At 43.2% G+C, this 17,372-nt stretch overlaps 1 protein-coding gene across 1 annotated transcript in view; it reads right to left on the bottom strand.

The window, feature by feature from the left end:
* LOC134336851 (transmembrane protease serine 6-like) overlaps nt 1-17,372 on the bottom strand; it is a 64,255-nt gene that overhangs the window by 36,623 nt on the left and 10,260 nt on the right. Inside the window, exon 2 of the mRNA XM_063031429.1 lies at nt 2,570-2,629. Coding sequence (XP_062887499.1) covers nt 2,570-2,629 — 60 coding nt within the window. The remainder of the gene's footprint in view (nt 1-2,569; nt 2,630-17,372) is intronic.

The following is a 17,372-nucleotide window of genomic DNA, read 5'->3' as shown; positions in this document are numbered from 1 at the left end:
GCCATCCAAAGGTAGAGCGTTCCTATGAAACGGTTCGTAAGCCGAAATGTCGTAAAGCGAAGAAGCAATTACCATTTATTTACTGTATATAATAAATGTTATGAACCTTTCACAGTGATTGGTTTCTGACTGAGAGAAGAATTTTGTCAAAGCAGTCTCCTTCTGTAACAGGGACTGTGGGCATTTTTACACTTAGCAGAAGTCTTGGATCAGCCTCTGGGGTGGGAGTTGAGGCCGCGGTCTGGTGACACAAAGGAGATTAGAGGCAACTGAGAAAAAGTGACCTCATTTGCCTGGGTGGCAGACCCGGATCATCTTATTTACATTCTGAAACATGATGCTGTTCTAAACACAGCCCCACTCTAGTTTCCCTCAATCAATATCACAATTAGAACATAGACATAGAATAATACAGCACAGTACAGGCCCTTAAGCCTATGATGTCGTGCCGACCTCTTAACCTACCCCACGATCAATCCCCTCCCTCCTACGCATCCTATCACCCTGCATTTTTATTTTATCCATGTGCCTATCTAGGAGTTTCTTAAATATCCCCAATGTATCTGCCCAACTAACTACTTCCCAACTGGTAGAGGGGAGCATTAGGCATTCATCCAAACATATGGACCACATCAGGCACAAGAGCTGTGCTCTTATTTACTTTTAGCCGGACAGTAAAAGTCTGGTTATGCAGCTCTTTACTAACTAGTACACTTTAGTAACCAGCACTTCAGTGGACCTCCTACTCGAATTCCTTGTGAAACAACAAATTTAATGACGTAAACAACAGGAATTCTGCAGATGCTGGAAATTCAAGCAACAGACATCAAAGTTGCTGGTGAACGCAGCAGGCCAGGCAGCATCTGTAGGAACAGGTGCAGTCGACGTTTCAGGCTGAGACCCTTCGTCAGGACTAACTGAAGGAAGAGTGAGTAAGGGATTTGAAAGTTGGAGGGGGAGGGGAGATCCAAAATGATAGGAGAAGACAGGAGGGGGAGGGATGGAGCCAAGAGCTGGACAGGTGATAGGCAAAAGGGATACGAGAAGATCATGGGACAGGAGGTCCGGGAAGAAAGACAAGGGGGCGGGGGGACCCAGAGGATGGGCAAGGGGTATATTCAGAGGGACAGAGGGAGAAAAAGGAGAGTGAGAGAAAGAATGTGTGTATAAAAATAAGTAACAGATGGGGTATGAGGGGGAGGGGGGCCTTAGCGGAAGTTAGAGAAGTCGATGTTCATGCCATCAGGTTGGAGGCTACCCAGATGGAATATAAGGTGTTGTTCCTCCAACCTGAGTGTGGCTTCATCTTTACAGTAGAGGAGGCCGTGGATAGACATGTCAGAATGGGAATGGGATGTGGAATTAAAATGTGTGGCCACTGGGAGATCCTGCTTTCTCTGGTGGACAGAGCGTAGATGTTCAGCCCTGCTTTCTCTGGCGGACAGAGCGTAGATGTTCAGCCCTGCTTTCTCTGGTGGACAGAGCGTAGACGTTCAGCCCTGCTTTCTCTGGCGGACAGAGCATAGATGTTCAGCCCTGCCTTCTCTGGCGGACAGAGCGTAGATGTTCAGCTTGATATACTGCGTCCGGTGCTCCCGATGTGGCCTTTTATATGTTGGCGAGACCCGACGCAGACTGGGAGACCGCTTTGCTGAACATCTACGCTCTGTCCGACAGAGAAAGCAAGATCTCCCAATGGCCACACATTTTAATTCCCCATCCCATTCCCATTCTGACATGTCTATCCACGGCCTCCTCTACTGTAAAGATGAAGCCACACTCAGGTTGGAGGAACAACACCGTATATTCCGTCTGGGTAGCCTCCAACCTGATGGCATGAACATCGACTTCTCTAACTTCCGCTAAGGCCCCCCTCCCCCTCGTACCCCATCTGTTACTTATTTTTATACACACATTCTTTCTCTCACTCTCCTTTTTCTCCCTCTGTCCCTCTGAATATACCCCTTGCCCATCCTCTGGGTCCCCCCCCCCCGCCTCCTTGTCTTTCTTCCCGGACCTTCTGTCCCATGATCCTCTCGTATCCCTTTTGCCTATCACCTGTCCAGCTCTTGGCTCCATCCCTCCCCCTCCTGTCTTCTCCTATCATTTTGGATCTGCCCCCCGCCCCCAACTTTCAAATCCCTTACTCACTCTTCCTTCAGTTAGTCCTGACGAAGGGTCTCAGCCTGAAACGTCGACTGCACCTCTTCCTACAGATGCTGCCTGGCCTGCTGCGTTCACCAGCAACTTTGATGTGTGTTGCTTTAATTTAATGACATATGTCAGTGACAATATAGCTGAATATGATTCTGATTTTTACTCTTAAGTTTGCCTTTCAGGATGAGATAAAAAGTTTTCCTGACTTTCAATACTGGATGCTGGGAGACCCTGGAGCAAATGGAGTATTACTAATTCAAATTATTATCAAGGAGATGCAAGGGAATTATTATCGCACTCTTTCAGCACTTAGGGAACAGTACATGGGAAACAGACAGAATACATTCACTGCAAATTCATTGTAACTTTGACACAAACAGAACCTGGGAGTATTGGTAAGTAAGAAATTTACCTTAGCAGATTGACGACTTCCCTTATTTCTTGGAGTCTTTCTACCTTGAGTGTTTTTCATCTGTAAAGTTTCAGGGGGAAAAGATGGCAGTAAGTGGTAGATCCTGTAAAACATCCAGTCCTTAATGACAAATTCAAACAGAGCCACACAAAGACCATCTCCAGTGGGAAAGAATTGAACATCAGCTGTCAGCTTTACCATCAGCAGCTCCAACACCATCGACATCCTGGGTATCATACTCGACCAGAAACTCAGCTAGACCTGCCACTTAAGTACTGGAGCATGTTAGAGGTTAGACTCTGAAGCATGGGTCATTCCCTGGCATCCCAAATTCTTTCCAACCATCTACATGGCATAAGTCAGGAATCTGATTTGAGTACTCTCCATTTACCTTCATGGCCACAATTCCAATAACTCAATATGTTCATCATTATCCAGGATTAAGCAATTCATCTGAATGACTCCTAGTCCACCACCCTAAATGTTCACTCCTACTGCCACTGCTGTACCTAGTCTGTTATGCATACCATTCACAAAATCCAATGCAGTTGCTTGCCCAAGCTACTACAACATCTTCTTCCAAATCAGCAACTTCTACCACCAATAAAGATGGCAGGTTTCCCTACAGTTCGCACACAACATCCTGATTTGGAACTATACATTCTAAGTAAGTGCGGAAGCTACGTATTACACACACACACACACACACACACACACACACACACAGAGTTTAAAGGAGTACTGACAGTTTTTTTTGCAATGTTGTAGGAACCGGCGGAAACCCACACAAAGTCAGGAATTAACCCAAGTCACTGAAAGTGGGTCAAAACCAATCTGGTCTGTCCCACCACATTTCTACTCTAACTCCTCAACCGGGTAAGGAAAGGTGTCAATAACAGTGCGTTCAATTTAGATTATGCCAGGACCACTCAGCTCTAGACACTGCCACACCATGGATCAAAAAGCTAAACTCCAGTGCTAAGAGTGACTGCCATTGACATCAGGAAATACTTGACCAAAGTCATGCACAATTGTAGGATAAAGATGCCATTCTCAGAAGATGCAGATTTTGAGAGGCAATTCCAAAGCTGGAAGCTTCTTGGCTGATGTGGTCCAAGAAAGAGCAGGAAGACTTAATTTCAGCAAGTTCTAGGATTGAAGGAGTTTACATAGGAAAGGAACAGGTAATGAGGGAAATCTAATCCAAGGAGGAGAATTTCTAAATAAAAGTATTGCTACTGAACCTGCTGTAGGTCACTGTGGACAGGAGCAGTGGTCAATGAGATGGTGCAAATCAGGACACAGAATGCACAGTGTTGGGCAGCTGTACCTGTTGTTTTAAGAAGCCTCTGGTAATCAAGATACACAACTTAAACATTTTACATGCATTTCATTTAACCTAGTTAATACCTCAATCAACTTAGCAAATATCTTACATGCTTGCCTTTAACATGTTAATAACATATTTGTCTAATACTTTTATTCAAAATGCAAATACTTCCATTAACAAACAAGCTGGTTCAACAGATCTTGTTAATACTTAAGTAAACTGTGAAAATATGCAATATATTGATAAATCTTGAAGATGTTCAGTTGTTTCAACTTACTTAGGCAATGTTCAGGTTACATTAGTGGCACATTTAGATAAACAGCTGTGCTAGATATATTATTTCATAGCTCTCCACATTTCAACCATATTTTAATCAGACACCAGCAAAATCTTAGTAATGACATTACCATGCAAGTAGCCTGTCTTTGGAGAAAATCCAAGCTCAGAAACACTCTTAATGATCCCCAGCTTCTGCAGATCGGAGAAAAAGTGAACAACCCTAAGGGCAGTCAACTCACAAACTAATCTGTGTTTGATTTTGAAAAGGACAACCAGGCAATTGAAACCGTACAAATAGAGGAGGACCATTAGCAATGAATGTGTGAAGCCTCATTGAACATAAATAGTTGGTGGTTTTCCAATTAAAGCTCTGTGGAGCCTTTACCAGCCATGCATAATTGGTTATGTTAAGCCATATTGCAGAGATTCAGAGATCCATGCCATGTCTGATTACATTCTCCCAGCACTGTATTATGATGCACGGCAACCTCACAATTATTGCTGAACGGTCTGAAGTTGAGGAAATCTGGCGTGTCACCAATGACTAGCAGATGTATGGTGGAGAGCATTCTGACTGGTTGCATTATTGCTCGGTATTAGACTCCAATGTGCAGGATTGAAACTGTACACTTAGCCAGTCCCATCATGAACACAACCGTTGCCTACGTCAAGGACATCTTCAAATAGTGGAATCCATCATCAAGGATCCGGGATATATCGTCTTCTCATTAATACTATCAGGGAGCCTAAAGACCCGTGCCCAATGCTTAAGGAATAGCTTCTTCCCCTCAGTCATCAGATCTCTGAATGGTCCATGATCCCCTGAACCCTAGCTCACTATTCCTCTTTCACACTATTCATTTATTCTAACTTATAACAATGTTTTTCTCATGCACTGTACTGGTGCCAGAAAACAACAGATTTTGTGACATATGTCAGAGATAATAAACTTGATTCTGATGTAAATCCAGTTGGATGACCTCTTAAAATAACAACTCATTAGGTTTGTTTTGGTTTACTAAGTGTTTAACTGAACCAATTCAATAGTCTCCTGGGTAAGGGACATGAAGTCCTGCAAGGGGAGCCCCAGTGAGGATGGGCATTATGGTAAAACTGGCCCACTAACAGGCCTGCAGCCTTCCATTTGAAAGAAATGATACAAACTTAGGACTGTTGTCCCATGAGTTCACAAGTAGCACAGCTCATGCAGATGTAAAACAGGTAAAGGTAAATCTGGCTACCTCCCCTCTGTCTTTCAACTCCGCTGAAAGGTCTTGGCCTGAAATGTCAGCTGTCCATTTCCTGCACAGATGCTTCTCTGTAGTTTTCCCTCCAGCATCTTGTTTGTTGCTCCAGATTCCAGCACTTGCAAACTTGTGCATCCAAACATACATCTTCTCTTTGTAAATACTGGGTGGCAATGGAGGAGCAGCAGTAAGTGCTAATGCCGCACAAGACCCGGGTTTGATCCTGAAATATTTATTCTGTTTCTCTCACTGCAGATGCTGACTGACCTGCTGAGTGTTTCCAGCTTTTTCTGATTTGTTTCAATTCTGATATGCTGCTGCCCGAGTTCCTTGTTCGCCCAGTTGGTCAAACACAATTCCTTGTCATACCTCGCAGTAAGGCTGCATTACTGCCAGAACTCTAGAAACCCACGTTCTTATAGAAATCGGTAAATCTTGGGAATTCTCTATTCTAGAGAATTGAGAATTCTAGATCATTAGAGTAACATAAGAGGAAGCAGATCTCTATCTAAAAGATCAGGGAATTAATAATAATAACTTTACTTACATAGCACCTTTCATACATTAAGATGCAAATTGCAGGCTATTTGAAACAGGCACAGAGCAGATGATCTACCATGATTGCGTTGAATAACAGATCAGATCTGTGGGACCAAATGCTCCTGCTCCCATCTTCTTGTATTCTTACCACAGTCCTGAAACTCATTGTGCCCCTCTGTTTGGAAAGGTAGCATATGATTTGGGACTATCCCAATATAATATTACTTTGGTTCTGTCTTCACTAAGGAGGACATAAATAATCTTCCAGAAATAGTAAGGGACAGAGGGTCCAGTGAGATGGAGGAACTGAGCGAAATACATGTTAGTAGGGAAGTGGTGTTAGGTAAATTGAAGGGATTGAAGGCAGATAAATCCCCAGGGCCAGATGGTCTGCATCCCAGAGTGCTTAAGGAAGTGGCCCAAGAAATAGTGGATGCATTAGTGATAATTTTTCAAAACTCGTTAGATTCTGGACTAGTTCCTGAGGATTGGAGGGTGGCTAATGTAACCCCACTTTTTAAAAAAGGAGGGAGAGAGAAACCGGGGAATTATAGGCCGGTTAGCCTAACGTCGGTGGTGGGGAAACTGCTGGAGTCAGTTATCAAGGATGTGATAACAGCACATTTGGAAAGCGGTGAAATGATCGGACAAAGTCAGCATGGATTTGTGAAAGGAAAATCATGTCTGATGAATCTCATAGAATTTTTTGAGGATGTAACTAGTAGACTGGATAGGGGAGAACCAGTGGATGTGGTATATTTGGATTTTCAAAAGGCTTTTGACAAGGTCCCACACAGGAGATTAGTGTGCAAACTTAAAGCACACGGTATTGGGGGTAAGGTATTGGTGTGGGTGGAGAATTGGTTAGCAGACAGGAAGCAAAGAGTGGGAATAAACGGGACCTTTTCAGAATGGCAGGCGTTGACTAGTGGGGTACCGCAAGGCTCAGTGCTGGGACCCCAGTTGTTTACAATATATATTAATGACTTGGATGAGGGAATTAAATGCAGCATCTCCAAGTTTGCGGATGACACAAAGCTGGGTGGCAGCGTTAGCAGTGAGGAGGATGCTAAGAGGATGCAGGGTGACTTGGATAGGTTGGGTGAGTGGGCAAACTCATGGCAGATGCAATTTAATGTGGATAAATGTGAAGTTATCCACTTTGGTGGCAAAAATAGGAAAACAGATTATTATCTGAATGGTGGCCGATTAGGAAAAGGGGAGGTGCAACGAGACCTGGGTGTCATTATACACCAGTCATTGAAAGTGGGCATGCAGGTACAGCAGGCGGTGAAAAAGGCGAACGGTATGCTGGCATTTATAGCGAGAGGATTCGAGTACAGGAGCAGGGAGGTACTACTGCAGTTGTACAAGGCCTTGGTGAGACCACACCTGGAGTATTGTGTGCAGTTTTGGTCCCCTAATCTGAGGAAAGACATCTTTGCCATAGAGGGAGTACAAAGAAGGTTCACCAGATTGATTCCTGGGATGGCAGGTCTTTCATATGAAGAAAGACTGGATGAACTGGGCTTGTACTCGTTGGAATTTAGAAGATTGAGGGGGGATCTGATTGAAACGTATAAGATCCTAAAGGGATTGGACAGGCTAGATGCGGGAAGATTGTTCCCGATGTTGGGGAGGTCTAGAACGAGGGGTCACAGTTTGAGGATAGAGGGGAAGCCTTTTAGGACCAAGGTTAGGAAAAACTTCTTCACACAGAGAGTGGTGAATCTGTGGAATTCTCTGCCACAGCAAACTGTTGAGGCCAGTTCATTAGCTATGTTTAAAAGGAAGTTAGATATGGCCCTTGTGGCTACAGGGGTCAGGGGGTATGGAGGGAAGGCTGGGTTCTGAGTTGGATGATCAGCCATGATCATAATAAATGGCGGTGCAGGCTCGAAGGGCCGAATGGCCTACTCCTGCACCTATTTTCTATGTTTCTATGTTTCTATAACACAATTCTCATGCACTGCCTGAGGGAGCAGAGGAGGCAGGTATTCTCACAACATTTATGAGGAATTTATATGATTACTTGAAATGCCGAGCCAGAGTTGTGAGCCGAGTTCTGGAAGATGGGATCAGCAGAGATAGGCACTTGGTGGCTGGCATGGTCATAGTGGGCTGAAAGTCTGCTTCCGTGCTGAATGACTCTATGACACAAATGAGTCATTTACATAGCTTGCATATGCTGGGCCAGTAACAGTGAATATAAACATTGTACAGTTTATACACATGCTTAGTTCATCCTACTGATGATGTTATGATGAAATTACATTCCTCCATTAACCTTACATTAGACTATTGTTTATTGACTACAACTCTGCCTTCAATACTATAATCAAACTCATCTCCAAACTCTGAGAGCCGAGACTCAACACTGCCCCTTGCAACTGGATTCTTGACTTCCTGACCAACAGACTGTAATCAACAGGGATAGGTAGCAACAGCTCCACAATTATTCTCAGCACGAGCTTCTGTCGTTAGCCCCCCCCCCACTCCCCATGCACTCACGACTGCATGGCCAGAGCCAGCTCCATCCACAAGCTTGCAGATGATGTCACCATAGTGGGCCGTATCTCAAATAACAATGAGTCAAGGTACAGGAAGGAAATAGAGAGGTTAGTAACATGGTGTCATGACAATAACCGTTCCCTCATTGTCAGCAAAACAAAAGCAACTTCAGGAAGGGAGGTGGTGTTCATGCTCCTGTTTATGTCAACAGTGCTGAGGCCGAAAACGTTAAGAGCTTCCAATTCCTGGGAGTGACCTTTACTAAAAGCCTTTCCTGGTCCAACCACGTTGATGCTATAGCTAAGGACGCTCACCAGACCTGGGTTTACTGTCCGTTCAGAAATCTGATGGTGGAGGGGAAGAAGCTGTTCTTAAGCATTGAGTGTGTTTCTTCAGGCTCCTGTACCTGCTTCTTGATGGTGGCAATGCAAAGAGGGCGCGTCATGGGTAACGGCGGTCCTTAATGATGGATGCCGCATTTTTGAGTCATCGCCTTTTGAAGGTGTCGTCGATGGTGGGGATGCTAGTACCCATGGTGGAGCTGGCTGAATTTGCAACTTGCTGCAGCTTTTTCTGATCCTGTGCTGTGGCCCCTCCATACCAGAAGGTGATGCAACCAGTTAGAATGCTCTCCACAGAACCGTACCTCTGTAGAAATTTGCTAGAGTCTTTGGTGACATACCAAATCTCCTCAAACTCCTAATGAAATATAGCCATTGCTGTGCCTTCTTCGTGATTGCATCAATACGTTGGGCCCAGGATAGATCTTCGGAGATGTTGACACTCGGGAACTTGAATCTGCTCACCCTTTCCACTGCTGATCCCTCGAAGAGGACTGGAGTGTGTTCCCTCGACTTTCCCTTCCTGAAGTCCACAATCAATTGCTTGGTTTTACTGACATTCAGTGCAAGATTGGTACTGAGACACCACTCAACCAGCTGATCCATCCCATTTTGGTACGCCTCCTCATCACCATCCTAAATCCTGCCAACTATAGTTGTCATTGGTGAATTTATATGTGGCAATTGCGCTGTGCCTAACCACACAGTCATGGATGTAGAGAGAAGGAGTGACCGGTGGGCTAAGCATGCATTCTTCAAGTGCACCAGTGTTAACTGTCCAAGAGGAGGAGATGTTATTTCAATCTGCACTGACTGTGGTCTCCTGATGATGACGTTACGTTGGTTAAGGACGTTAAGAGGGAGGTACAAAGGCCCAGATTTTTGAACTGTTGATTAGTATGGAGGGTATGATGGAGCTGAATGTGAGCTGTCATTAATAAACAGCGGCCTGATGCGGTTATTGCTATTGTCCAGGTGGTTCAGGGCTGAGTGGCGAGCCAATGAAGTTGCGTTCACTGTGGCTCTCTTGTGGTGATAGGTACATCACAGAAGTCAACCTCCCCTCCGTGAACTCTACCTATTTTTCTCACTGCTCAGTAAAGTAGCCAGCATAATCAAAGACCCACCCACTCTGGACATTCTCTCCTCTCCCCTCTTCCATTGGACAGAAGATACAAAAGTCTGAAAGCAGATACCACCAGGCTCAAGGACAGCTTCCATCTGTTATATTTTGTAACTTCAATACATTAAAACTAATTGAAATCAAAGCAAGAGTCGGAAGATAATTCATGCACTTTGCTTTTATTTTAAGCGAGGCACACATGTAGCAATTCACTTATTTTTACATATAATCCATAACAAGTTATGTAAATAAAGAATGCTTAATCGACAACATATTTACAAGGTTACTCAAATATTACTGAAATATTAAATACACAACACTCCTCCCTGCTTAGCTATCAGCTCGAAGTCAATAGAGAATATATCTAAACTCTATATACAGTATACCATATAATACAACTATATATAGACATCTACAGCATAGTCAAATTTTAAATTGTCCTATTCAGGCCTAAAGATTTAATCGTTGTGAAGGATTCCTTGCCCTTGTGGGATACTGTCTTTCTTGACAAGGGAGGTCACTCTGCTTGGCAGGTGAGACCTGTGGCTGTGGAAACAGTCTCAGATTCTAGGCCCTCCTCTATGGTGGTTGTACACATTCCGAGACTGCAGGAAGCGGTCCAAGAGAGCTCTGAGCAGCTTTCTTCCTTTTTTCTCAGTTTTTCTCTCTGAATCTACTTCAATCCTTGCTTCTCCCAGTCACTACTTCTTTCTCTCTTTTTCCTGCTCTTTTTCTTCTTTTTAGAATGTGTATCTTGATCTTGGGAAGGTGCACTGAGGTATTGTCTATTAATCCTTCTTTTATACTCCCTTTACGAACTGATCTCTCCTCTAAATTTCCTCATCCACAATATCACCTGATGATTCCTCAGTTTTCATATATCCACTGACACAGTTCTCTTGGCCTTCCATTCACCCAGCTGGGTTCGGTCTTTGCATCTACTTTTACCAGCATCTTTTTGTCTCCCACTTGAAGTTCATGCAATAACCATAATGCACGCAGAGCAAATTCTGAGCTCTTTAAGCTCACAAAAGCCGAATGCTTGCAACTTTTTTGAAGCTCCTTGAACTCTCTTCCAGCTTAAAACCAAGCCACATGTCACATGCAACTACCTGATTAACATACAGAGGCTTTCTCAGATACGTTACTGGCAAAAACAGTTGTAGTTGGGCCCCTGCTTTCATTACTTTCATGATTCCTATGAGCAAAATAGTCCTTCTTTAGTCCAATATGTTTTCCAACCAGAGGCACAGAGGTTGGCGTCAACACCCATTTGCCCTCTGTTAGGCAATGGTTCATGGTGTGCAGCATGATGACAGTTGTGGCATCATCCAGTATCTTTCTTAACTTGCCTTCAGTTGACTCTCGCGAAAATGGCATGCAAATGGAGGACGGATCGCCAATCAAGTTGTAGTAGTCTCAGTAGTCCCCACAACAATGTCCGTACTGTTTTTAACCGCATACAAGCCCAATGTGACCTGGTGGTTATTATATTTCACTGCTACAAATGTAATTTCCACCAGAATTAACTTGTCTCCAGTATAAGTTCTTGGTTGGATATCTGAGGGTTTCCGTTCAGTATCTTTGAAATATTCAAACTCATGTTGTGGAATGACTGAAACAGCTGAGCCAGTATCCGATTCTATTTTAATTAATTTGCCATTCATTTCTGGTGTAAGCCACATTTCTCATTTTTTGTTAGTTTTCACATTGTAGTTCTCAAGGCTACACAGTCCTGTAACACTCTCATCATTATCAGAAGCTTCTACAACAGCATTCAGATTAGTGTTCTTTTTGAAACTTCAACTTGACTTTTTATCTTTATCTCTTCACTGTGCAGTCCATTTATATTTGTCTGCCTGACATGCTCTTTGTATGTGTCCTGCCTTGTTGCATTTTCTGCAAATTTGGCCTTTAAATTTATATTGTTCTGGTGTATGTGAGCCTCTGGCACAACAGTAGCACAATTTGTTTGGCCACACAGGCCACCATCTAGACAAGGGGTTCCCAACCTGGCGTCGATGGTAGGAGTCCATGGCATAATAAAAGCTTGGGAACCCTTGGTCTAGACTCTGCAATTTTGTTCATGCTCACTTTCATAACTGAAAACAATTCAATTGCATCTCCATCTGCTGTTTCCATTAATACAGCTATTCAAATGCTCTTTCAAATATTTGTGTTTCAGTTAGAAGCCATTTTTGAATGATTTCTTGTAAGATTCCACAGACTAAATGATCTCTCAGTGCAACATTAAGCCCATCACTGAACTGACAATGCTCAGACAATCTCTTCAATTCAGCCACATAAGATAGAATGGACTCCCCTTCCTTTTGTTTCAGCTTATGAAACCTAAACTGTTCTGCAATCAACAATAGTTTTGGTTCTAAATGTTCCTGCATTACTTTCACAATAGCAGCAAAGCTCATTTCTGCTGGTTTGATTGGAGCAGTCAAACATTTCAGCAAACCAACTTTAAACCCAATGCACACAACAGAATTGGTACAGCATACAAAATCCAGTTATCTGCTGTGTGATCAAATGCATCAATCTTCCCAATATAGTCAGCTTTTTTTTTAATAATTATTATCACCCAGTACTCACTGTTTATTAGCACGTGAACTCATCAGTTTTCTGAATTAAAAAAAAACTCGATTCTGTCTTATCTTCCAAAGAACACATGCTGTGCTGCTGCTTTTTTTTAAAGCACAAATATTTCGCTGAACTTCCACAGGTAGGTAATCGTATCGGGTTCATTTTAAAAATACCTCATCGCCACTGTTATGTTTTGTAACTTCAAAACATGAAACCTAATTAAAAGGAAAACAAGTGATTTGGGAGATAAGTCATGGTTCTTCGTTTTTACTTTAGGTGAGGCGCGCACATATAATATGGTAGTGTCATGGTGTACGCAATTCACTTACTTTTACATATATTGTAACCCATAATGAATTACTTAAACAAAGAATGCTTACATTTACAAGATTACTCAAATATTACTGAAATATTAAATACTCGACACTATTCAGCTGTTATAAGGCTATTGAACAATTCCCGTTTACAATAAGATAGACACTTGATCTCACAGTCTTCCTCATTATGACCTTGCACTTTATGATCTACCTGCAGTGCAATTTCTCTGTAACGCTTTATTCTGCACTCCATTGCTGCTTTACCTTGCACTACCTCAATGCACTGTTGTAATTAAATATTCTGTGTGAACAGTATGTAAGGCAAGTTTTACACAGTGCCTTGATACATTTGACAATAATAAAAAAATTACTCTGCTCACTGGCCTACTCTAGCTTTCTGTTAAACAATGCCCCAATTTTAAAGTTTCCACCTATGTTTCCAAATGCACCTGTGGCGATAATATGCTCTAGTTCTACAATCCTTCTCGAGTTCCTGCACATTGAGGGATTCTGACTTTAGTTGGTCCATTATCTGCAGCCTAGGAGCTGTGTTACAGAGCCCCCGCCACAGTGGCTTTCACTCCATGAGATCTACCTCTTTGAGCTTTACTATTAGCAGTCCCTTAATCTGTAGCACATTGTCAAACTTTATTTGGTAGCACTGCCATTAAATGTGTTATTCTAATAAAAATATTTTGAAAACTATATTTTGCCACAGCTGTTCCTTATCCTCTCCATGGCTACCCAACAAAAACATGTTGATCTCAGTCTTGAAAGCTTCAGTGTTCCCTCTGTTTTCAGGCAGAAAGTGCTATTTTTTTTGCGTGGGAAACTGCTTCCTAACTTCCTGCCTTGCACTACCATTTATAATAAAGCCCTCTTTTCCATTTGCAGCTTTGGGGCTCTTCTCTCACACATACTTTATACTTTATTGTCGCCAAACAATTGATACTAGAATGTACAATCATCATAGCGATATTTGATTCTGCACTTCCCACTCCCTGGATTACAAATCAATAGTAAATATTAAAAATTTAAATTATGTATCATAAATAGAAAATAGAAAAATGGAAAGTAAGGTAGTGCAAAAAAAACCGAGATGCAGGTCCGGATATTTGGAGGGTCCGGCCCAGATCCAGATCAGGATCCATTCAGCAGTCTTATCACAGTTGGAAAGAAGCTGGGAAATCTGGCCGTACGAGTCTTCAAGCTCCTGAGCCTTCTCCCGGAGGGAAGAGGGACGAAAAGTGTGTTGGCTGGGTGGGTCATGTTGCGCTGTCTACTTCATTTTATTCTCTCTCTTCACCTATCTGACCATCTCCCCTTCCGAATCCTCTCCCCTCACCTGGTTCTAACTGCCTATAGTCCCCTCCCCATCTCATTCCACCTATCCCCTATCCCATCTCCATTGTACTGCTAGCTACTGGCAATCCTTCCTCTTCCCTTTCAGTCCTGATGCAGGGTCTCAACCCGAAACTTTGACTTGCATGTTTTACCTCCGCTGATTTTGTTTGACCCACTGAGTTCTCCCGGCTTTCTTTTTCTTTTGCCCTGGAAAGGAGCCATTTTCTTTCCAGCTAAACTATCAGATGCTTAAAGATAAAGATAAGTTTTGTCTGTCACATGTACATCGAAACATACAGTGAGGTGCTTCATTCGCGTCCATGGCTAACACTGTCCAAGGATGTGCTGGAGGCAGCTCACAAGCGTCCCCATGCTTCAGTGCCCACATCGCATGCCCGCGAGTTACTCACCTATACATCTTTGGAATTCAGGAGGAAACACATGGAGAAAGGAGAAAGTAGACACTCCTCATAGACAGCAGTGGGATTTGAACCTGGGTCACTGGGGCTGTAAAGCGTTATGCTAACTGCTATGCTGCCATTCCAAGCCGTGCTTCAAATACATCACCTCCAAGAGGACCACAACCTTGTTGTGGTTTGGAGACTTGCGTGCCTCAGTGACCCAGAGAGCGATGTTGGCTGGAGTCTGGGCTTTATGCTTTGGCTCTTGGTAGGATCACCCATGCCAAACAGATCAAAGTGTAGAGGATAGATTAAGAGTGGTCCACCGGTCCTCCAGGTTCAGGGGTTCAGCTCAGGGCCAACAAACCTGACTATAAAACAAAATTGTTATGGAAACAGCAATGAAGAGTCCTTCTACATCTAAATGCAATGGTATTCCTGAGTCTCCACCCGGGACCTGACAGTAGTGAAAGCCGAGAGGAAGCTGCTGACACGATGAAGGAAACCCTGAACACTGCCAGAGATGGAGAACTTTCATTGCTGCCCTAAACGTCAGTAGCATAACAGGCAGTAAGTTCAAACATGTCGACGGAATCATCTTTCCACTGCCTTCCCTCAGGAAGTACAAGCCAAGTTATTGCCTGGGAGGGAGCAGTATAATCTCTAGGGTTGGTATTGCACAGCAAGGTACAAAATACTTCAACTATATGCCAGAATTGTACATGAGCTGGTACTTTTTCCTACTCCAATACTGGTTCATCCTGCATATTGTCAAATTCAAGTTCAAGTATATTGTCGTCATAGGGATACGTACGTAGTCAATAATACTATGGAAATGAGCATTTTTTATCAGCAGCAGCACAGTATATTACAAACATGGCAAACATAAGCTAATATAGATGAAACTTCCACCGGAAATCTAATGGTATTTCTATATTATTGTCACTTGTACCAAGATATGGTGAAAAGTTTTTGTTTGTATGCCATCCAATCAGATCATGCCATACATAAGAAAAAAAGAAAGACAGAATGTAGACTACAATGTTGTAGTTATAAATAAAGTGTAGTGAGGGTAAAGGAAAAGTGCAAGGCCACAGCATAGTAAATTGGGAGATAAAGGTTCGGTCTTTCGCATATGAGAGGTCCATTCAAGGGTCTGATAACTGTGGGATAAAAGCTGGTTTCAGTCTGGCCAGAGGATTCACAAATAACCTGGGTGAAAATGCTCACACTTACTCAGCCTTATAACTAAAAAGAAATGGAACAGCTAAATAGGAGAACTGAGCTCCGGAGCTGTGAAGTAATACTGCAGCTCTATAAGACACTGGCTAGACCACACTTGCAGTATTGTGTTCATATTTGGCCACCTCAGTATAGGGAAGATGAAGAAGCCTTAGAGAGTGCGCAGAGGATGCTGTCTGGATTAGAGAGCATGCCTTATGAGGGTAGCCTAGGCAAACTAGAGATTGTCTGTTTGGAGCGAAGGAAGATGAGAGCTGACCTGACAGAGGTGTGCAAGATGATAAGGGGCATAGATAGCCAGAGACTTCATTCCCAGGGTGGAAGTCACTAATATTAGGGGGCATGTTTATAAAGTGATTGGAGGAAAGTATACGGGGGATGTTAGAGGTATGTTTTGTACAGGGAGATTGGTGAGAGCATAGAATGCTCTGCCACAGGTAGTTGATGATAGAAAAAATAAAGGTAGTTAACACAGAATTATCCAACTTCTGGTAATTCCCTCCCCCTCCCTTCCCCTATCCCCATGTCACTCTGCCCCCTCCCCCAGCTGCCTATCACTTCCCTCTTCGTTCCGCCTCCTTCTACTACCCATTGTGTTTTCCCCTATTCCTTCTTCACCTTTCCTGCCTATCACCTCCCCGCTTCCCCTCCCCTACCCCTTTATCTTTCCCGTTACTGGTTCTTCACCTGGAACCTACCAGCCTTCTCCTTCCCACTCACCCCCACCTTCTTTATAGGGCCTCTGCCCCCTCCCCTCTACAGTCCTGACGAAGGGTTCCAGCCCGAAACGTTGACTGATCGTTTCCACGGATGCTGCCCGGCCTGCTGAGTTCCTCCAGCGTGTTGTGAGAAAAAATAAAGGGTTACGTAGGTGAGAAAAGTTAAATTGATCTTACAGTAGGTTATAAAGTCGGCACAACATTGTGGGCTGAAGGGCCTGTATGGTGCAGTACTGTTCTATGCTTTATGTTCTTAAAAAAGAAACATGATTATAAGAGAATAAACACAGAATTAAGCAAATGCCACAGAGAAAATGGTGACATCAGGAACGAGTATTAGAATATTTACAAATTAAAGGCACACCACTGAATACATTACTGTTCACCCGAAGTAAAATAAGTTGTTTTGTTCCTTTCCACACCTTGCGGTTCTTCAGGCAGCAGCCTTGCACTTCTGTCTGTTTTTTAATAAGGCCAAGTTACTAGCTCAATGCTCAGCCCAGCACGGATGGAAGCGTGCAAGGAGCCCGTCAGATTCAAACCTGAGACCACTTGCCTCAAAGTTCTTTGCGGATGCCACTACAACGCCGGCCAGCCTAAATAAAATAAGCTAGGGAGAGACTAAAGCACCTCTCTCGTCCTCATGATACCGGAAATTACTCACGATAATTTAAATGTTATTAATCCAAAAACTTATTAATGAAAATGCAGCATCTGTGGAGGGAAATGGAGAGTTGACATTTTGGGTTTCCGCATCCGGACTAAAAGAACAGGGTTAGGTTGGGCTGTAGATCTATTATTTTTCTTGCAGTTTAGC

The sequence above is a fragment of the Mobula hypostoma genome, chromosome 23 (assembly GCF_963921235.1).
Source record: "Mobula hypostoma chromosome 23, sMobHyp1.1, whole genome shotgun sequence".
Classification (NCBI taxonomy): Eukaryota; Metazoa; Chordata; class Chondrichthyes; order Myliobatiformes; family Myliobatidae; genus Mobula; species Mobula hypostoma.
This window is presented reverse-complemented; position numbering and strand designations above follow the sequence as displayed.